The sequence below is a fragment of the Ptychodera flava genome, chromosome 6 (genome assembly GCF_041260155.1).
Source record: "Ptychodera flava strain L36383 chromosome 6, AS_Pfla_20210202, whole genome shotgun sequence".
In the NCBI taxonomy this organism is placed as follows: Eukaryota; Metazoa; Hemichordata; class Enteropneusta; family Ptychoderidae; genus Ptychodera; species Ptychodera flava.
This window is the reverse complement of record NC_091933.1, coordinates 6,682,693-6,704,935: the sequence shown is the minus strand read 5'-3', so window position 1 is coordinate 6,704,935 and position 22,243 is coordinate 6,682,693. Positions and strand designations below refer to the sequence as shown.

The window sequence follows — 22,243 nt, the reverse complement described above, 5'->3', positions numbered from 1 at the left end:
TATCCTTGCCTTCTTGGTATGACCTCATTGCTGTACCGCAAAACACTATAGACACTGACGGTCAGTCAGACTAATGAACATGAATGCACGCAAAGTTTTTCTTGTCTTCTTTTCTTTTCTTTTCAGCGTTTGTTGTAAGTCGGCTCTGCCTGTTATTGTCAACGCTTCATCAACATTCTTTACAAGAAGACAAAGCCTTGGTGTCTGTCCGTTTGTTTCCATCCAAAGTTCAATGAACCCCAATTTTACCTTGCACGTGCTAACCAGTTCACGTTCCTACCAACTTCTTGTACCCCCTCATATTCCTCCCTTTCTTATACCCCTCCCTGTATTGCCTCAGCTATTTCTTTGTCAACAGATAACTCGTCCTCTTTCGTTTTCCTGGTCCCTTTGATACTGAACTGTCTTCTGCCATCTGCGTTCTTCAAACATTAGGGGACTTCAAGGGAGTGTACGCCAAAATTTTAAGGCCACATTGGTATGAGGTCGTTGGCACCGCCACCAAAGGTCGCAGCATGTAATCGATGCTAAACATAGCCCGAGACAAGAGGAAAGTTATTGAAAATGGCCATAGATTATTTTCGTGTACAAATTTATAACACTTACATTAAGAAGCCATTAACACGATCGGAATTATTTTGGGATAATTGGATCATGTCGGTTTAATATGCAAAAGTAAGCTCATCTGATTTTCTCTTTAAAGGGAAACGAAACTCCAGTGAATTTCACCATTTATCCCTTCTAAAATAACCCCTGAATAAAATAAAGCTCGAATTTTCCGCATACTTGCACGCGCCGACGACTACGGCGCGACGAGAAGAGAACTTGAAATAGACAACATTTATCCGGAATCTAATTGGCGCGAAAGGGCTCATGGGAGGCGATACACGCACGTGTGTGCTACTATAGCATTGGAGTCTATGACTGTAGTGGTGCAGAGTTTTTTCAAGTAATGATCTCTGCACGTTACAACTTTTTAATCGAATGATCGTTAGCATGGAAAATGATTTACTGTTGTGCAGTTGGGTGCAAAATGACTCGAGGAAGAACAAAAACGGTGTTAGTTTGTACCTTTTCCCCACAGAACAGCTTTTTCGTAGACAGTGGCTAAAGGAAGTCGGGCGAGTTAATAAAATTTTAAAAACTGTCAAAGATGCAAAGTTATGTTCTGCACATCTCAAAGATGACTGTTTTACAAGGGATTTCGGGACTCTTATATCGATACTAGTCTAGACGATACTTCACAATGTGGTTCTTATCTCGACACGCTCCTGAGTCGGACTCAGATCGCCGGTATTAAGATAAATATTGGCGACTTCGGGACTCTAATATCGATAAGACGATACTACACAAAGCGACTCTTATCTCGACAGCCCGGGTCTGCGAAATCGCCGATATATACCAGAAATGATATCGGCTATTTTGGGACTGTAATATCGATACTATACGATACTAGAATTACTTAATGCCTATTGTGTCTCGGCAGGCTGGGTATGAGAAATCGTCGATATATACCAAATAAATATCGGCAATTAAGGGCTTTAATATCGATACTAGACGATACTAGATTAACTGCCATTGTGTCTCGGCAAGTCGGTCTGCGAAATCGCCGACATTTACCTGACAAATATCGGCGATGCTAAACTTGTCATCGTGGGTAAGTATCCGATGTATATCGGTGATTTCACTACCTAGCAGATCTGACCACCCGACTTCCTCTGTCCCACTCTTAGATTGAAAAATAGCGTCAATGGACAGTAGTCAAGAAATCTTCATGATTTACATTATTACAAATTTATTCGTGCACGAAATGCATTTTTTGCATTTAATACATTTTTCTTTAAACATTGGCACGAAATCCGTGACTATGGACTTCGTCGAGAGGACTGATCGGACATCATCGGGAGTTAGGGCTGGTCTTGCACGAAATTCATTTCTTTACAAAAATAGAAGTTTTTAAAATCGCGAGTAAATATCTGATATATATATATATCGGAAATTTCACCACCTTATAGATCTAGCCAAGCCCGACTTAGTCCGACATACTAGACTTGTCAAATCGTGGGTAAATGTCCGAAATGTATCGGAGATTTCATCACCTTTCAGATCCAACCAAGCCCGACTTCCTCAGTTCGACCCCAACTTCGAAAACGTGACTATACTATAGATTTGTCATATCGTGCGGATAAATATGATCCGATATATCGAGAGTTCGCAACCTTACAGATTTGGCCAAGCTCGACTTCCTTAGTGCGACTCAATGTTTTGTTAAAGTCGAAACGTTACGATACATTACAGCAATGATGCAACAACGAAGCCGATTTTACAGAGAAAGTCACACAAGTAAAAACTACAGAAACGACGATACAAAAAAGGTGGAATAGAACACATCGTTGGAGAAACAGGACATAAAACAAGAAGGAACTTGAAAAACTTTAACGAGAACAAAGTACAATGCAATGGACTATATTCTAGTTTTCACGACAAAATCAGAACTGAAAGAATCAAACTGAGCCCTGATAAAAAAGTGGAATGAACTTAAAGGAGATGAAACGCTTAAAATCTATTTCAAAGGCAACCAATAACTGCATATGAAAGAAATAGAAATATAAGCGATACACTTATAAATGGCAAACTTCACAAAAACAACAATAGCTCGAACTCCAATTGAGTATACACAAACACAATCAGACCAAACCGTAGACACTATAGCTTCCCCACATGGAAAACAGACTTCAGTGAAACAACATGTCACCAGATACAATCAGTCAATAATTCCATACGATTCACAAACCAAAATGAATTTTAAGCGATTGATGGAAGAAAACTATGTTTTCGAAATGATCGCAGTACGTATCACATAGTCTCTCCACTTCAGTACAATGGGGTCTGTACAAGAACAGTCCCTCTACGGACTGTGATTCAAGACAGGTAGATTACGGGTATGTCTAGCTATAACTGATCAACTCTTTACATAAAACAGCCAATCATAATTTACACTTACAGTATCACTATCACACACAAAACGCAAACAACCAAGATATGAACGATGTGTGGAGTTGCTCTCCCTTTATTAGGGAGCCGTCATTATTTACGGCCTGGGGGGGGGTCGGAGGAATTGCTTTCGAAACTCCAAAATTTCGAGTAACACCCCTGCCAACCATGACGTGTTTGAGTAACCCCCCATCTTTGCTACAGAAAATTTGAGTGACCCCCCCAAAAAAAAATTGGGAAAGTTAAATATCTATACAGTAAAATGGATTGCTGCTGCGACAGGCCCTGTACAAACCCTGATTAAACCCTGTGGAATATGTCTTTGTTGGAAGGAAGTTCCAATTGCTGTGGTAGGGGCTGATGTACAGGTCTGTATCCAGTGCTCTGGTGACATGCAGTTTTTCTGTAGGATTTTTTTTCAAGAGGGGGAAGATGTGGTGCGAAAGCACCACAAGAGACCGCATAAGCGGTCGCGGGGGGAGGTCAGGAGGGGGGTGTCCACCCTCCTGCCATTGGAGCTTTTGAAAAATAGAGGTTAAAATGGTGTTATTTGGTGGCACTTGGAGAGTATTTTTTTCGTATAAAAAACTCAAAGGAAATAAAATCTGAGATAGTATTCCAAAACTTATATTTCAGTTCACTGATTTCAACTACATTTTTTGAAACCGAAAAATAGCGACAGACATACATTTATTCACATTTATTATTTATTATTTTTCCTGCAATAAAAGATGGGTTTGTTGTCAAGGTATTCAACTGGTTTTAAACTTTATAGCATCAGAATAAGCTTGCTTTACACATTTTCCCTTATCGGTAACCTATACAATGTAGAATATAGAAAGCAGACATTTGTCATTAATGATCAGGCAAGTATATCAATCTTTAATCAGGAAATACTGAAAAATGTACTCAGTACTAGCCTCTAACATAAGGCTTGCCACGTCGAATAGCTGATCATTCTCGTCTGAAGATCACAATAACGTGAAACACATAGTGTAATGAGATTTTAGTTTCTACTTGAAACCACCTGTATTATGATTTATATATATATATATATATATATATATATATATATATATATATATATATAAATATATATATATATATTATGTGTGTGTGTGTGTGTGTGCGCACAAATACCAGGTATGAATATACATATCTTTACTATTATTGTTGTATTAATTCGTAACTCCACTAAATGCTTCAATACATGTCAACAAAATTGAGTAGCCCCCCCCTTTCTTGTTCTCCACTTTTGAGCAACCCCCCCTTGTAGCTTTCGATTTTTTGAGTGACCCCCCCCTCAGATTCCTCCGACCCCCCCCCACAGGCCATAAATAATGACGGCTCCCTCACATATCTTGGTTCAAATTGGTATGGTTTAATTTCAGTCGGGGAAAAGTCATTCTCGCAGGCCAGAGCAATAAATTCCGCTCCGCTGACCTACGCAAAAATCGGCGTTGGGTGATAAGACTCGCCGAAGAGGGCGTGGTGTACGACGATGGGGAAAAGTAATATTCGATGTCAGAAATATCGCTTTCCAAACTCTCCACAGTCGTCTTACTAACGCGCTGAACTGTTCACGCGTATTGACAACACTCCGCCGGCTTCACGGAGTTAGTGGCCATGTTACTCACAACTGTCTGTATGGCCAATGACGTCACGCACGCTCTTCCCATGAGCCCTTGCGCGCCAATTGGATTCAGGATACATGTCGTCTACTTCAAGTTCTCTTCTGTTCGCGTCGTATTCGTCGGCGCGTGCAAGTATGCGGCAAATTTGTGCTATATTTTATTCAAGAGTTATATTAGAAGGGATAGATGGTGAAATTCACTGTAGTTTTGTTTTGAGTAATTTGCAATATTGCAGCATTCGGCTATATGGCACCCAACACTTCTGAGAAATTTGAAAAATATAAAGATCCATTTCTCCCAAATTAGTTCCAATCGTGTTCATTTTAGATTGTTATGAATGCTGGTGTGGAGGGTAATCAGTGTCTTGTTTAAACAAGCGACCTAGCAAGCGATTTGGCTCCGCTGTGATAAGATAATAGGTTTTGGCTGGTTTGTCAATGACAGAAATACTTATAAATATGGGAGATATTGAAAATCAGCAGCAAATTTCTGAATGCACTGCAGATCATCTTTTTGGATGGCAAAGAGTCCAATCGATGATTATTTGCATACGTCAGTGCCTACAGCGACTGCTGACAGCGAACATCGTTGGCGGCGCACTTTCCCTGAGTACTGACGTTGAACTATAGCTCAACTGTCCAGACCAACGTTTTGTTTTACTAAACTAGGCAACATTTGACCCAAAATATAAGTATACGTTTTTATCATAATTTTCAACAAATCTGAATCACGCCATCCCTAGGAACATACAAGGGGATTTTAAGAAGAAGATATGTGCATTTTTTTACCAAAACAGCAAAATTGTCTCAAATAAAGTATCACAGATCATCGATAGGGACCTTCATATCAAATTTTACAGTAATCGGACAAGAGATTTCGGCGAAGAACATTTTTGACAAAACGGGAAAAATGTCCCAAAACACAAATATGCAAATCTTACCACGATTTGAACAAAATTGACTGATGTCACCCAAAACATAGACCTTAGAAATCTCAATACAAAAGTTTCAAAACATGATCGGAAAAGCGGTGTCTAAGAAGAAGATAAAATTACATAAATGTTGGTAAGACATCGAAGTTGGTACATAGACCATAAAAGTGATCCTCGAGATGCTGGTATCAACGTATCCAATTCAAAGATAACATTTCCCGACTTAGTTTGCTTGGAATAACATTCACAATGTGCCGAAGAAATCTTGAAATTATGAGGCAGGATGGCAATTTAAACAATTCTCAGACTTGTCCGGCGAATCCTGCTAAAAACACTGACACCATTAATTCACATATTATACTTTCAAGTTTATTAATCAAAACAACACACTAGTTAGGGACTACAAAACAGAGCGGTAAGCCACAATTCTGCTGTAACATATCTTATAGAGAACATTCAGATATATTTTCGATGGCCCAGTGCAAAAGCCTGGGCCGTATCCCCTGTGTTAAAGCATAGGAGATACGCCCCTCTCGCACTGGACCATCGTTATGATAGATGGATAAAAAGAATAGTTTACAGATCACGATTTTTTTTTATTTTCCGGGCGTATATTTTCACTAAGAATTAATAAATCTATCATCCACCACATCAGATAACCAATAACGGTTACCGGGATCATGATCAACAATCTCAGTTAGTTTGTTTGTTTGTTTTGCATGAGAGGTAATACTTTTACCCAGCTGATCCTTACCTGCTGCCTACGTTAAAAAGAAAGTTGGGAAGCAGCCCTGCCTGTGTTCACTGTAGCGCCTCACCCTGAACAGCTTTATACAAAACAAAAGTGGCACACACAAAAGGCAGAGAGTACTTTGAATGGATTTCACGTAGACGGTAGTCATATTCTCTGTCTGTCACGGTTTATGTTTTTTCAACAGACTTGAACCTACTTTGATTGTTTCTCCTTTACGACATAAATAAATCTCACATTCGATGGATTTTCAGTGGGCGTCTTGTCATATTTCAGATATTTCGGTCACAAGAGTAAAATAAATAGACTGCCGGGTGAACAAATACAAACGAAGATCTGAAGAAAAAACTTCGTCTCTATGGTGAACGTCGAGAAAAGGATTGCAGCCAACAAGTGCACAGACCTGTTCTCGAGGGTCTATGTTATGCCGGAACAGCGACAAGAGACCATTCCAGCCGTTGCTTAGTGCTTTCCACGACGATCTTCCTGTGAATGAAAGCACAATGTTATGTAAGGTTATGCAATGTCCCTAATACAAGCACTCCTCTTCTGTTGTCATCGAGTGTTCTGCTGTGAGAAAACCTTTCAATGCAGCCAATATGCAATCTGGTAGATTGAGTGATGTGTGATCAGGCATATGTGGTCCAGTATTCATATCTTATGGTGGACATCCATTGCATCACGAAGATAGGTACGCTATGAAATGCTCTTCCGCAGAGCGTCAAGTTTATGCCTTGAGCATCGAGTCATTATCAAATCTACCCGGGAAGAAAAAGGTAGGTGACAAATGATGTGAACACTGGTGGGGTCAGAGTAAACGTTGTGTGACCTGTGATTATTCAGCTCCATGGGAAATCACGGTGACCGTCTTTTATGTTAGTCTATCTCAGTCCAGTGACAGCACATATATCACCGATGCCCACTGCGACCCTACACTGTCAGCCGCTAGCCGTATGCAGGGCATTCTTGAAGCACACGGCGTATTACGAAAGCTGCACACCAGTTTTCGGATGATTGGAATATTTCAGATTATTTTGTCTTGTATTGTAGTTTACGCTACTATTGAAGTGGTAAGGACGACGCTCGAAAATAAGAGTATTAACGCTTTTCTCATGTTTTGCCCGAGTCGGGTATTCCTTTCCACAATCCACGACAAAGGAGGATAATGCTCGTCGAAACCGGAAAGCAAATCAAATCTACCAGGGGTTTGAAATTCAAACCTGGCGCCATTATCTGAGTATTCGCTCATTCAGAAAACACGTGAGTCCACACAAGCTCGAGTGGCGAAGAACTATATAAACGTTGAAAGTCAGAATTTTATCCCAGAGGCGAATCTTTTGTAAATCAATGGATGTGTAAATTGTTGTTCCAACTGTGCATCGACGGCGTGCATCGAGTGATTGTGAATATGTCTTCTATGTTTCAAAGAGTCTTGTATTAATTTAAAAGCTCCACTAGCTGTATCTTTTAACATTATTTTCATGATTTTACTTTTAAGCTCAAATAAGTTTGTGAAAATGAACTAATTTAGTTGTGTGTATACACTTATTATTAACTATCCGCTGGGACTGTATATGCAATTTTGAACAAAACAGACTACACTGCGATTATGTTTGCCCAAGCATTAACTCGCAGCACCATGTGGAAAAAGCAGAAACCGTGGATGCTGTGCCTATCTGCACTGAAATCTTCACATAAACTGCACAGAGTAGTCCGATGTAATGCATAGGGGTGAATGTTTTCAACTGTGACTTGTATGTTCTGTTTCCTTTGTAATATTACAATTTGTTTGAAAATGGCGGGAATCAAATTTTTGTCAAAACGTTTCACAAAGGAATGGTTTCCTAATGCAGTAAAAGCCCATATCTCTTCAGAGAGTAGAATTTAGAGAAAACCAGGAAAGAATATAGGAAGATATTTTGAGGTTAATAAATTTCAAGAGTTACAGCTAATGGGGCTTTAATAATGTGCAACCATTTGATCGAACGTGACTATGTCTGATCTCAACGTTACAGTTTTATTGCGAGTATTTTCAAAAAGTCATTTAAACTTTAAGTGAATTTGGAACAGAGCTAATAAAAAGAATTAAAAAATTTAAATGTATATATCCGCCAGGAAAGGATAAGGGCGGACCTAAATGCGGTGAACCATCATTTCAAGTTGAGGGCACTCCCCTCTAGCCAACATTGTTCCGTCTGAGGTACGTGTCACGCGGGAGTGGGTTTTGAGCGGGGGAATATAATGGGGGAATTTCACTCACTTGGTAGGGCTAACTCGCTCGGCTAAGACTGGGCTGATAGGTACCTTTACAGAATCGTCAGCTCCAGCTTCTTTTCCTTTATGTTACGACATACGTGTAAAACTTTGTGACTGCCGTGCAAAACTTTTACCGTACAGAGAGATGTGCCAGATAGACATAAACGTCATAATATCATCTAATACAAACGTTTTAATGTTGCCGGACAGACCGTGGATCTATTTATTTGAAGCAGTGGGGTTACCTCTAGTTGATGGGGCCAATGAGGAAAATAAATGACTAAGCGTGACAATGTTAAGCATAAAAAACTTAACGTCTAACACGTTAAAACCATTATGATTCAGATACCGTTAACTCTTAAGTTCAACTTAATCAACTTGAAACAGAAATGGAACAGAAATGAAAGTATACCTTCGTCAAGTATAGTTGTACCTTGTCAACTCTGATGTTATTCCAAACCAAAAGCAAGAATATTATTTTCACTTACTCTGTACTTTTTCTTTCTCCTGTACAGACGCTAGTATTTCTAGGACTCCTGTCATCAATCGCGTACATCATCATTTTTTACTTCGCATCGTCAGCAACGCGAACACAGCATACCGGACTCAATGGTCATTTGAAACTTCAGTAAGTATACTTGATTTTCACAAGATTTCTTAGTCATTTTTACAAGTGTCTTTGCGTCTTTCAAATTCATGTGATACATGTGTCACCTTGTTGTTCTCTTCAGAGGCCATAACTAAGTTTTTGCACCAAGAACGTTTCATGTGATATTTCAGATGGGTGGGCAAACAATTCAGTAGAAGACGGAAAGGACTTTGGCCGATGATTCAACCGAGGTTTCAGAACATTGAGAAATTTCAAAATGCAGTGAGCTGAACCATAGACCCTGGCTGACTCTAGGGTCTATGGTTGCACTACGCCATAATTTAACATATAACAACTTTAGCAAACGCCATAGTGCATTTGGAAGGAAATGTCTTTCACGTGAGAAGATATGAGCGGGATATGGAGATATGGTCACAGGCGAATAAGACATCTATAGCCTAAGTATAATATATCGATCTCCTCATAATTGTGAAATATTAATATCATTGATAAAATCAAATTGGCATTTAATCAGGGTTGAGTTTCTTTCTGCTCAGAAATACATGGTAAGTCAGATGTTGTGCAAGAGTATATATGTGTAGGGAAGCTCAACCTGAATGAAATATCAAACTGATTTTACTACCTACTCATAATTATTAGAGGATTGATATATTATGCCTCGACAATAAATGACTTACTCGCCTGTATTATAGGAGTCGGATACAAGATACGAAATCATAGGCATCGCTCTGATAGGCAGATAGATACAAGCAAGACCTTTAGATGGGTGCCAGCAGTGGGGCCTGTGAACTAAATCCAGAGACGGACTGGACGCCTCTGGCGTGTAATAGAGTGCAATGTTCAGCCATGTCACCATACATTCAATTCTGCGAGATCCTCACAGCACATGGGTACATGGTGCGGTTGAGTTCTCACTATCTATACATTCAACGGACCTCTTACTGGGTCACGATGATTATTGTAGATTAACTTACTGGTTACACCAAACACGATTGGAACTAATTTGGGATATGAAGTAATGTCAGTTTAATCTGCAAATGTAAGCTTATCTGCTTTTCTTTTTAAGTTACACACTTCTCTTTATGAGTAATTTGTAATATTGCAATATTCAGCTAAAGCGCACCTAACACTTTTGAGAAATTTGGAAAATATGAAGATCCAATTATCCCAAATTAGTTCCAATCGTGTTACCAAAAGTGTGTATGGACGGACCCCTCCACCAATGTACACGTAATTGGGAGTTAAGAAACTTTGAATTCAGGTCACAGGTCATCACTGACAAGCTGTTTCTTCATTTCACCAAAATATTAAATTTTTCAACATGTTTGGAAAATTCATCAAGATTCGCTAACGTGAAAGATTCAGTCGTGTGCGGGCGCTTTTGCAGAAATCTGAAAGCAGTAGAAGTTACTACTGTAAAGGGAAGTCAAAGTGGGCGTAGATATTAAGAAGCGTCTCCTTTAAGTGTTTCTAAACCGAGCATTTGTAATTGTGTTTATATTTTACTCTTACAGTGACAGTTGGACAGCTATAAGTCAGAGAACCCACCACAGTCAAGATGGATCACAAACACTGTCCTCTGACAATTCCTGTTTTCGCCAAAACGATATCGCATACCTGTTCAATAGGAAAACGGGAAGCACCACACTGGTTAACCTGCTGTACAGGTACAGCAGAAAATACCAATTCCCTTTCCGGCGAGAAGTTATCATACACAAATCTGAAAGTTATGGCGGTTACATGAAGCTTTACCACGTGCAAGCGAGCGACAACGCCGAAGCCACCGCCGATGAAGGGGCAAGTGGAGTGGCGTATGGAGTTTCGAACCATCGCTGGTTACTGCCTTTCAACATGACTTTGTTAGAATTTAAGGACGATGGCATCAGGACGAGACCGACAACGATCGGCACAAAAATTGTTTCCATCGTGCGCGATCCGTCCAGAAATTTTGAATCCGCTTTTAATTTTTTCGCTTTGGAACGGTATGTTACACTTTTTACGCGCAGGGTGCAATACCAAGTCCCAGAAGAGTGGAATTCTCTGGAAGTGTTCATGAAAAACCCAGGCATCTTTCGAGCATTGATGAGACCCGGATCGCTGCACTGGGGCTTGTCCAGAAATAGCCAACTCTGGCAGCTTGGTCTTGACCATCGCTACCATGACAACGAAACACTAGTGGAGGAATACATTGACCAATTAGAAAAGGAAATTGACTTTGTCTTTGTCACGGAATATTACGACGAGTCTCTGATTCTATTGAAACGCCTCATGTGCTGGGACATGGAAGACATCTTGTATGTGTCGAGGAGAGTCAGGGGCCTACGAACCGCCATGACGTCAGAGACACGTGACAGAATCTACAAATGGAATTACTCCGATATGAAATTATACGACAGATTCAACAGGACATTATGGAGAAAAATCAAAGAATACGGAAGTGATTTCCACAAAGAACTCAAATTATTCCGTGAAATCCGAGATACGGTCACACAAAACTGCGAACAATACCAGTACATTAGAGAGAAATCGCTGGCGGTGATGATGAAAGCCAACATAATGGTTGAAAACTCCGTGACATACTGCCAGAGACTGTACTCGTGGTTTGCATTTGAAGTGGACACGACTATACAAACTCTTGACGACGTAGGTTATGAGGTGACTCCGACTCGTGAACGTAAGTGAAAACCATACGTTTCTTCTTTTTTGACGCACGGTCATTATTATATTCGAAATCTTCAAGTCTTGAGATATCACATCACAGCAAGCATGGCTAGTAAGTTGTCTGTCCATTGCATTCACAAGCATGTCATAATCAACGGAAACGCATGGAAATATCATAAGCTGTCAATTTCTTGAAAACTTTAGTGTAGGAAACCAGGAATATGTATTCAAACTAGCGTCGCCATGCTCTATTTCAAGGTAAACGGCAATGGTACTTATTTTGTGGAGAACAAACTTAAAAGAGCACTGATATATTTTTATTTATGGAATATCATTTATGTCTTTGTGGAATAATTTGGTCGGTATAATCACAAGACATTCGCGTAATTTTGAAAGTCACTGGGCCAATAATAATACCCTATTATAAATTGGCAAAGTCCGCATCACTGGAGGAACGTTTAAAAAGATGCGCAAAATGGAAATATCAATACTTATATCAATCCGCTCGTTGCTTTGGAGGCACACAATTCAATTGTGATAAAGATGAGTCAAGAGTATTTCCATGTGATATGTATGAATACATGTAATAAGTCGGAGACTCAGAAGTTTTACCATTCCACATACGCCATGCCATTTTGAAGAAAACGAATGTAGTTTTGATTTTTTGTAGTCCCCCAACTGTTGGGGTATCGTCGATATGAATATGATCATCGACATATTTGCTAATTTTCTGTAGGATTCAAAGGCTCGATCGCCGCACGGACATCGCTTGAAACTTACACGGGACCATTGTGTGTTGAAATCAATTACCATAGGGATGATCGATGGAGTCTTTTCAGATCAGACAGTTTGACTCTGGATGTTTACCTTAAGACTGAAAACACAACCATCTCAGCGAAGAGTATCACAACGGAAGAGCCGGTCGTTTTATCGCTACCTTCGAAATAGATTCAGCACACGCACAGGTAAGTAAGCCCTTGCGCGTTTGCGCCCTCAACGGCTTCAACTTGTAGGGTAGGCTTCTACTTGTGGGGCAGGCTTTCGGAACCAGAAAGGAAGAATTAGCAATTTGAAGAGGAATAAAATGTACAATCGGGCAAAAGTATTTTTACTTTCAAACCTTTTATAACATACGCATTTCGTATGCGTGTTTGTGTGAAAATGTACGTTCTCATAGTGAATGCACATAATTGTTTCATATATAACATTGTCATATAATTACATTAAAATTTTTATGAAGCATACAGTCAGTTTAAATCGAGTTGGCCCTAAGGTCAAATTAGACCAGAAATTGAACAAGATGTAGAAGTAACCTAGTCTCTTTTATTTTATTCCTCATGTTTATTATTCTATTTATTTCTCTTCTGCAATCTAATTGCTCCAAAACACATCAAAATGTTTGTAATATTTTTCGCACTCATGAACTTGAAGTTCCGTTTGCATAGATAGGCCTGACGCCTGGGTGTAAATTGAATTGGGATAGAAATTTTATCAAAAGTCATGAAAGTGGAATAGCGGTGTTGTTTGTATTTCCTATATTCTCAACGTTTGCCTCACAAAGCATAGCAAAAATATCATCAAGGGTTGCATCACGTGGTCTGTAAATTTCATTATCTTTCAAGTTTTATCACATGGAGTAGTTATTAATGTACAAAAAACACTCAGACACATTTTTTATCCTTATGTTTCACTTTTCGGGATATCAATTGGTGGACTTCGATATTTTCTATCATTGGCGATACTTTCGTATGCTACTAGGCCTACTGTCAAAACTTACCTAGAGTCCATTGTGATTAGATGAGATATTGTTTGTGATTAGATCAGACATTGGAAATCCATGAATCATTCCCACGGTTATCTGTTTGTTTATCTCTCACAGGTTGTCAGTGAATCACGGTTGTCGCGAGAGGACTACATCGTTGACAGAGTTCGGGTGAAGAGACCTCCTTGCTAATAAGACATGTACCTGTGTGCGATGTCTGTCTCATTGACAGAGTAATATTGCAATATTGCCCTATTTTACTGCTTGTATCGTATCACGTTCACTCATCATCTTATTGACCAATACACTGAAATACGGATCTTTTTTGCGAACAATGAAAGATAAAATATAAATAATTAAAAGTAAGAATGAGAGGAAGTGTTTAGATAAATTAATAAATCACTTATTACCCGCCTTTCCCGCGGGAAATGCCGTATCATCCATGGTTATATTCATTTCTTATTTACCTGTTTCTCTCATTTTTTTTCTTTACGTTATGTTATTACTTTGTTTTCATGTTTGCTATTCAGATTTTAGCCTCTATGTTTTGTAACGTGACATGCGTTTACCCTCGCTACTGACAAACCCCTAAGAACAACCGACTCTAGTCCGGCTGTGGAGCATTCCGCAATCATACCTTTGGAATTAAATTTCACCACCCGCTCACACAAAATAAAGAACAATACCAGCCCGCACGTTCCCCCGTCCGCTAACAATTCGTTTGTAAAGGGTCCAACTACACACACTTCAAGGACGGAGAGTAACATTCGGCTCTGTACTCGACAATGAACTGTACGTACATCTTCTGCAATGGAAGCCAAATATTCAACGAAATCATTCTGGTTTGAACCACAACAACAACACATTAAGTCATTTTTCTTCCATTTTATTGTAAAAAAATAACAGTAAAATTGAAACCAGATTATTAAGTTTCATGTGGCCAGGCATGATCAATGTTTACTCGTTGAGTTCCTCGCACATGTCAAGGGAAGTATATTGAACAAATTTCGGTGCAGTGTGCTCGTAGTGGTTGACACAAATTACCACAACTCTTGAAGTTTGGACGTTGGTGGCGTTGTTCAAGTGAAGTGTTGTAAATCTTCAAGTTGGGCCTGGCCTGGCCCGGCCCGGCCAGCCCGCGCCAGGAGAGGCCGCGCCGGACGGTGAATTGGTTTTGAACAGAGTATGGTCATAGGCGCTACAAACCCTGGGAACAAAAGAAAAAGATAGCACGAAAGAAGTGACTTCAACCATGCAACATTGTATTAATTTGCAAGCTATTCGAATATTTATTATAACTGACCAAAATTGTACGACATATCGCGAGGTGATGGTCAGACACAAGAAAAACACAAAATATGCTAGAAGAATTCAAAACAAATTAGTCATGTTCATTTTTCAAAGTATTATTTACATAAGGGTTGACCGAAAAGGTGTTAATATGGAAAAACCAACAGGAAAATATTTGCGCGAGTGCTCTCAGACCTAGCTATCCCATCCCTAAGATTGCTATTCTTTGTAGATGACGTTGCAGGTTTCAGAATGAGAAGTAGCCGCGTTTTCGCATTCTTGCATAAATCCTTTCTGTAAAAACCGACCAATATCGTTTGACACTGCTAGCACCGAGCTGAAGTCTATTGCTACATTCACATTGCAAAATTTGGGTCGGCCCTGGGCCGGGTTAAAATAATCTTCATGGGGACAAGATTTCATCGGGTCAAGCAGGGAGTCGAAATGTCGACAGATCTTGGGAGCAAGTCTTTTACTTCGTTTCTCACTCCATAAATGCTTGATTGTACTAGACTGACCTCAACAACTTGAACAAGTACGTGAAAGTACAAATCAACCATTTAAGAAATCCTTAAGTCATCACAAATGATAAAATTAAGCGTCTACATGATATCCTAGCATAGACGGTAGAGGCTGGAGATCGTCCATGGCGTTTGAAACGCAGTGCGCTGCCCGGTCACAATTGCAAATACACACTACACATCTTTGTGCAAGATTTTGGCAACCGAGGTTTCGGTATATGTTCCTTTGTATTTATTATCAACAGAAACCTTCTTTTGTAAACACTTGTGTTGAAGATCTCAAATCCTGCGTTTGCGCAAAATAAATTTCTTTGAGCTGAACTTTAATTGATTGAATACTTTATTGGGCTTTCTTTTACACACTTTAACATAACATTTACAGTGTACATAATTTTTGTAACGGTAATTAGAATGTGTTTAACGTTTACAGCAGATCATGAACTTGTATTTAGTAATGTTTAATTTAACAGATTTTTACAATCTGTTCAGAATTTCTTTTGAGAATCTGGTCTTAGGCAGACGACACATGAGCAGTGATTCAGAGGCCATCGCAGACTGGGTTATGCTAGGTGACCCCTTCGGAGCTTTTAACAGAATGTACATTATTCATCATTCAGCAGTGCCTTCAATTGTAATATGTCATTATCAAAGGCTTAAGGGCGTTCCAATGCAGCCTAATACCAACTAAGTTATTGAAAACACATTTTGGCGTCGCAAGGTTGACTGGGGTCAGATCTTGTAGTCGAGAATTTTGCGTTATTTTCCTGTGAGTTATTTCCTTAACAACGTCTAGAATTAGAACTATAGGCGTTGAATTTGCTACTGGCCGTAATATAGCTCATAAGAATTTGACAAGATTCCAGCCGATGTGTATAAAAGTAAGCTTAATTTACCTGACACAATGCGTGAAAAGACGATCAGTGCTCAGTTTTTCGTTAAAAGTGACCAATTCAGGCGGCTCGTACCCGTACAATTTTCAATCGAAGTACCCCAAGGGAACCTGACCAAGTATTTGACCTGACCTGAAGACGATTTCAGTATCGATAAAGAATGGAGCCTCGAACTCCGCGGATGAAAATGATGACTTCCATCTCTCGGTGTAAATGATACCAACATACTTGGATCAAATAAATCAGTGAACACAACCTTATCTTTATAGTTAACTTAATCGCCTCGATGAAGTGGTTCGGTTCTCCCATCTTTCGTATTTACGAATCGCGGCAGCTTTGAACCAAAGTTTTCAAGTAAAAGTTTTTTAAGATAAATTTTTTCCAACATTGATAACACAGACAATCTATATCAAATCTACATAACTGTACATATGTTTAGTAATCTATAAAAGCAAAGCGGATTGGTCTGGAAAATTCGACATTTAATTTCATGGATGAGAAAAGAAATATAAATGAAGTAGTATCATCTTAAGAATGTTTTCAGTGGTCGCCTTGCATGTTTTGAAAATATAAATTTATTCAATCATTAATGGCAAATCAAGTCAAATCTATGAAATTATGAATATGTTAAGTATGCAAATAAAAGTACAAAGTATTGGTCTGAAAAAAGTAGCCATATAGCCTGAAAGACGAGAAAGAAAATTATCAGTAAAATAATGTCACTGTCGGAATGTTTTTAAAATGTATCTTGTACCTTCACGTCTAACAAGGCTTGAAAACTCATAAAACTGTATTCATAATCTTATAAATGAATAAAATGTATTCATCCAAAGAGTTAGAATTGGAGGGTAACTTTAATCCCATCAACAGAAACTGAATTTCTTATATTCCAAATTGTGTATTTCACATAGGATCTGATAGAGTAGATAATATCTGATGTTGCATTGTTGTTTATTTCAGTTCATGCGATTGCCAAACTTTTGATATTGCGTTTTCTGACAAAATAGAGAAGATTTCTGCCAAATTTCTCCTTCTCCTTCTCCTTCTTGGCCACAAATATGGTATTTCCCATCACTTTAATGAAATGTTTTGGCCATGCTTCTTGTGATTAGCTCTCAGTGAAATATCTTCCAGTGTATATCATTCACCGAACTATTTGACAATCCTTGTTGAATGAAAATGACAGAATAAAGAAGCTTTATAATTGTTGGTGAAAGCAAGTTGCCAATTTGACCTTTGACTTCATGCCTTTCTTATCAACCATTTTCCGATAACATGACTTGGTTTTGACGTCTTTGTTAGATCGCATTTCTCTAAGATTAGAATATCATAGCTTTCTTCACTTTGTACGTTTGATCTGAATATTTGTTTCCAGGAATCTCGAATAGAATTGAGTAATGTTTCATATTCGGTCTTAATTCCCCATTGTATGTGTCTCTTTGTAATCTTATCTCCCCTGACTTTTATTATTCCAAATTGTTCAAGCTTGTCATTTCCTTCATCATTCCAGATACCTTTTCATCTTAAATTTTTCACAGAAGAGTACATTTCCTTTACTATTAATGTTATCCTTTTACCACAGAACTTCGCTAAGGTGATTTTGTTGCAAATTATGTCTTAGGAGTCCTAGAGACTTCCAGCTGGGGGAATATGTTGTATAGTGCTACGACCTCGAACTAGACATTTTCTTTTAAAAACCGGCCGAAAGCCACAGGTCAAATAAAAGACAGTGCTTCAAATATTCAGTAAAGTATATTAATCCATTTAAAGAACACGGTGGTTAAAAAACTTATTAACAAAACGTAAAATTTCTTATCCTAAATTCTCATTTATGTGATGTGGGCCAAAGACCTTTAACCCAGAATAAAAAAACGTATCGAAAAGGAGATGAAATCAAAAACAGGCGATATGAAGAAAGTTGTCTTTGTGTTAAGCTGCGTCGATGAAAGATCATGATTTTAGCAGAGAGGGACAAAAACATCCTTGCCCACCATTGTCATTAAGCAATTATTTATCTGAGTTATTCTCCGCCTGCCTACCTGAAAGTTGAATATCTCACACCTCCCACATGACACCTTGATTGTTTCTTATTAGTCGCTGCTGATTTTCTTGAATTCCATAATATACAACAAGAGAACAAGGCTCTCTACTATCAGCTCTAAACCAGGCTGCTACTAATCAAGACCATAGATTAGTGAAGCAACCAAACGCACAGAAATGGACCTATCACAGACAACCTTTCGAGAGAGCTTGGTAATGTCAGTGGGTGTTTTCGAGAGAACAGTATTTTTAAATGTTGTTATTCTACTCTTTAAGTTCAAACATTAGTAATTTTCTTCAAGATTACAAAAACGCACACCCGTTATATTGATAGGATTCCTCCGTCGACTTGATGCCACTAATATTTTAAGTTGATGACCTTAAAACACTGCGTCATATTTATCTGTTTGTTTGTCAATAAGAAATCTTCCCACTAAATCCTTTTGCCGATAGCCTTCAGTAGATGTCATTGTTTTGTAGTGGTCAAACAGCTGATGTGTAAGTTTTGTGGTTCAATATTTGACATAAAATTATTTTCCGGATTTTGCGTAGTATGCATTCTATTTTGTCGAAATTCACAATTTTTTTTATTGGCCGCAAATGTCAGCATGGATACAGAACTTTTTTTTCCGTTTCATTTTTCGTCTGTAGATTCCGCCCCCAACTTTTGACCACCATCCCCCAGGATATATTGTCTATCTCTACATCTACCACTTCCGCTACGTATCACAACGTAAACTTGGACATGCCTTCATGTTAGACAACAGCTTTGTCTACAATTTTTTCCTTAATCGGACATACCATCCCAGAAAAATTTACATTATTATTTGGTTTGGGATAGAATTACAGTAATGGCTTATGTTCATTTCATGTACACTTTCAGGATAATGTTAGTCAATTGCAATAAGTGCATTTGATGTAAGTTCCGCAGCCCTCTTTGTGAGACAAGTCTCACAGAAGTCACCGACTAATTAATTAATGGCAGTAAATCAGTAAGTCTGGTACAGTCACCGGTAAGTTCATTGTACATATTTTATGTTGCTTTTGTTAGTCACAAAACTGAAGTTTAAACACGGTCATGCTATAGTTCTTGATTGATATCATAATACACGTACAGTTGAACGCCGCCAGGTAAGAGGTGTTTTGAATTTTTTTCGGAACAAGCAATGGGTATATACCCTGTCTTTCCTGTGAGTGCCACCGTCGGGTATTTTAGTCCGTACTGCATTTTCTTACACACTTATCTGCAACATCGGGATTTGAATTATCATGTAGTTTATTTTCAAGCTAAATTTAGAATTAAACAACCTTGTATTTCCTTATACAGAATCACTGTACCATATTGAGACTATTGTTTCAGAACAACAGAGTGCCAATGTTTTAGGATCTTGTGTCGTTTATTTATGCTCTGATGTGATGTGATGTAAAGTGAAGTACAGCAAAATACGTGGCATTGTATTTTGTAGCGGGGATCACAAAACATTTCGACTTTTGCTGATAAAATAGACGATCAAGTCTGAGAAATAAGCTGATTAACTTTCTTGCCATATTGACTAACAATATCATGGTCAATTGATGAGTCCTTGACTTTTAAATGCGCTGTGACACCGTAGCTTGTCGTTTTCATTGAAGAATCAGCATGAGAGTGGGTTGTAAATTTCGCATGAAATGCACTGTAGGCACAATCAGTGTTTGTGGAAGAGTATGTGGACCCGTTTATTGTTACGTGTGTAACGGTAGAAAGAAAACCATCCATGCAGAAAACTGTTATTAGCTGTGGGAAATATTCTCCTCAGGCGAAAGACATTACGAAATGCGAATATGAAAGCGCAAACAAAGATGTCAGTGAAAAGATGACCAAGATTTTCAGGTCAATAAATAAAGAACATGAAACATCAAACAATATGTGTCCGTAATGTGAAATTTTCACATTCAAAACTCGATACTATTGACTTTCTGCAATGGTAAAGTAAATCAGAAATAAAACGCCAACACAAGGCTTATATAGTCTAACGATAACTAATTAATAGCTTAAAAATGAGATTGAAATTTGTTCAAAATTACCGTCCACCCTAAAATTGAAGTGAACAAATAAATCGACGACTGTAACAATGTTTTGTTTCAGAATTCAGTTAAGCATTCTTTCACTGTTCTAGTGCTATCCATGTCGCGACGTTGTCGGCTCATTTTCGCTGTACGGTAAACTAATCCTGACTGAACACTTTGAGGGAGATACTTCACACTTGAGTATATGCCAACGTTAAGATTTTCAAGCTTATCTGTAGACCATACTCCTCCTTTCTACATGATAAGAGATCTATGGATGTAGTAAACGACATCCTCTACTGCGAATTCCACGAACACTAACCTTATCATGACACGAGGCCCTTCTAGATTTATTAGTGAGTTTACAAGGACCTGGACCAAACCATAACATTCTGAAAGCTGTTGAGTTCATGTAGTCTCAGGGCATGAAGACCAGCAGTGTGCAAAGCTTTGAAACACTCGTAGTATTGCATGCGACTTATGAAGTTGAAAACCATAAGCTCAATTCAGACATGACAGCATAAGCATGTGTCATCTCTAAAACTATATCATCCCTTTTTGTACTATTGTTCGACCTGTCGGTTTCCTGCTATTTTATTCAAACACTACGGGCCAGATTAACATTTCCTGAAGAAGACGAGCAAGACATATTTAAGGAATAATCAGATGACCTCTAATTGTCCTGATCCTGATGCGCCAAGAAACGTAGGTCATCAGAGGGAAGGAGGGGCACTAAGTAGTACTGACCCCCTACCAACTGATCAGTCACATCAAGAATTTGACTGTGCTGTGTTTGAATGAACCCTATATATTAGCCTTGGTCTCGTGTTCGGCATGCGATCACGGGTTAGTATCCAAAGAGCGTTCGTAGCTGTCGAAAGCGAACGGTATGCTAAAAAGGGTGTAAGAATGGTAATGAAAATACAACTTCGAGATTCAAAGTTTGTAGATCGAAAGTTGGAAATGCGAATTCAAATATTTGCAAATAATAGGCACGGAAGTTTAAAAATGCGATTTTGAACATTTAAAATTGTAGGTATCTTGTAGCTGCCTTATCATGCAAACTACCCGCAATCTTGCCTATTTCAGCTATTTCATATTACACGACCGGCTAGTTCACTGTTTATCATCATGTAACTCGAATCATGCATTACACACACGCGATATATGGACGAGTCGCTGTAAGAATAAAGTACGTAGGTGCTTCTGTTCTGAGTGTCAAAGTTCAGCCTATATACTTCAACATCCGGGACACGAGTGAATACATGCCGGTGCATACCTGAGGTAGGTGAGCTTTACCGTTGCTGAAATAACTCGCAGCATTTGCCATTTACAGCAGCTGCTTTTCTTCTATCTTTAGATGCCTGTTCAGGGTGTGTTTCCTAGAGAAAGTTTTGAATCTTGCTCAGCAAACATCGATTATGAACGTATAGTATGCAATACCACGTACGATACTGACGATAGGAAAACACCGACTACGTCATAGCAGGAAGCTTTAACTTCCGTCATGCAGCAATAGTAAACAACTCGCGGCTCTGTGAAGATCTGACGTTTTTACCGAGCTTCTGTTAGCGAGTTCCAATAAGTCCAAGGCTATGTATGGGCGTTTTGTTCAGTTACACTGTACTTGTAGGATCTTCTTAATACTTTACCTGCTTTACAGATGTTTCTGAGCACTGTTGCCAATGTCAGCCATGTTTGTGTACACGGTATAAAGTGCAAGACAACGAGTTTTATCGTGACCTTTGTCCGCAATCAGTTCAATTACCGAATGTAAAACACAGAGCATGAAACGGAACACGGCTAGTGTTTCAAATTCTTATAAACAGTTTGCTATCGCTGATATGAAAGACATGC

General features: G+C 38.8%; 2 protein-coding genes across 4 annotated transcripts in view; both read left to right on the top strand.

Moving 5' to 3' along the window:
- Positions 1 to 6,860: 6,860 nt before the first annotated feature.
- On the top strand, positions 6,861 to 14,038 carry LOC139134732 (galactosylceramide sulfotransferase-like). The gene is made up of 5 exons (XM_070701721.1): positions 6,861 to 7,086; positions 9,082 to 9,194; positions 10,691 to 11,850; positions 12,574 to 12,802; positions 13,717 to 14,038. The coding sequence occupies exons 1-4, from the start codon at positions 7,009 to 7,011 to the stop codon at positions 12,783 to 12,785; spliced, it is 1,563 nt and encodes a 520-aa protein (XP_070557822.1). The 5' UTR covers positions 6,861 to 7,008; the 3' UTR covers positions 12,786 to 12,802; positions 13,717 to 14,038.
- Positions 14,039 to 21,627: 7,589 nt separating this feature from the next.
- Positions 21,628 to 22,243, top strand: part of LOC139134730 (malignant fibrous histiocytoma-amplified sequence 1 homolog) — a 247,979-nt gene continuing 247,363 nt past the window's right edge. For 2 of the 3 annotated variants that reach the window (XM_070701717.1, XM_070701718.1), the window contains exon 1: positions 21,643 to 21,670. The gene's annotated coding sequence lies outside the window, so the exon portion shown is untranslated. Of the gene's footprint in view, positions 21,671 to 22,243 lie in introns of all 3 variants that reach the window. The other variant, XM_070701716.1, reaches the window with a different exon arrangement.

Bases quoted from the DNA above. Each gene is read 5' to 3' on its own strand.
- LOC139134732 (XM_070701721.1), top strand. From the start codon at position 7,009: ATGAAATGCTCTTCCGCAGAGCGTCAAGTTTATGCCTTGAGCATCGAG. The intron at 7,087-9,081 runs GTAGGTGACAAA...TCTCCTGTACAG, and splicing joins ATCTACCCGGGAAGAAAAAG to ACGCTAGTATTTCTAGGACT. The intron at 9,195-10,690 runs GTAAGTATACTT...TTACTCTTACAG, and splicing joins AATGGTCATTTGAAACTTCA to TGACAGTTGGACAGCTATAA.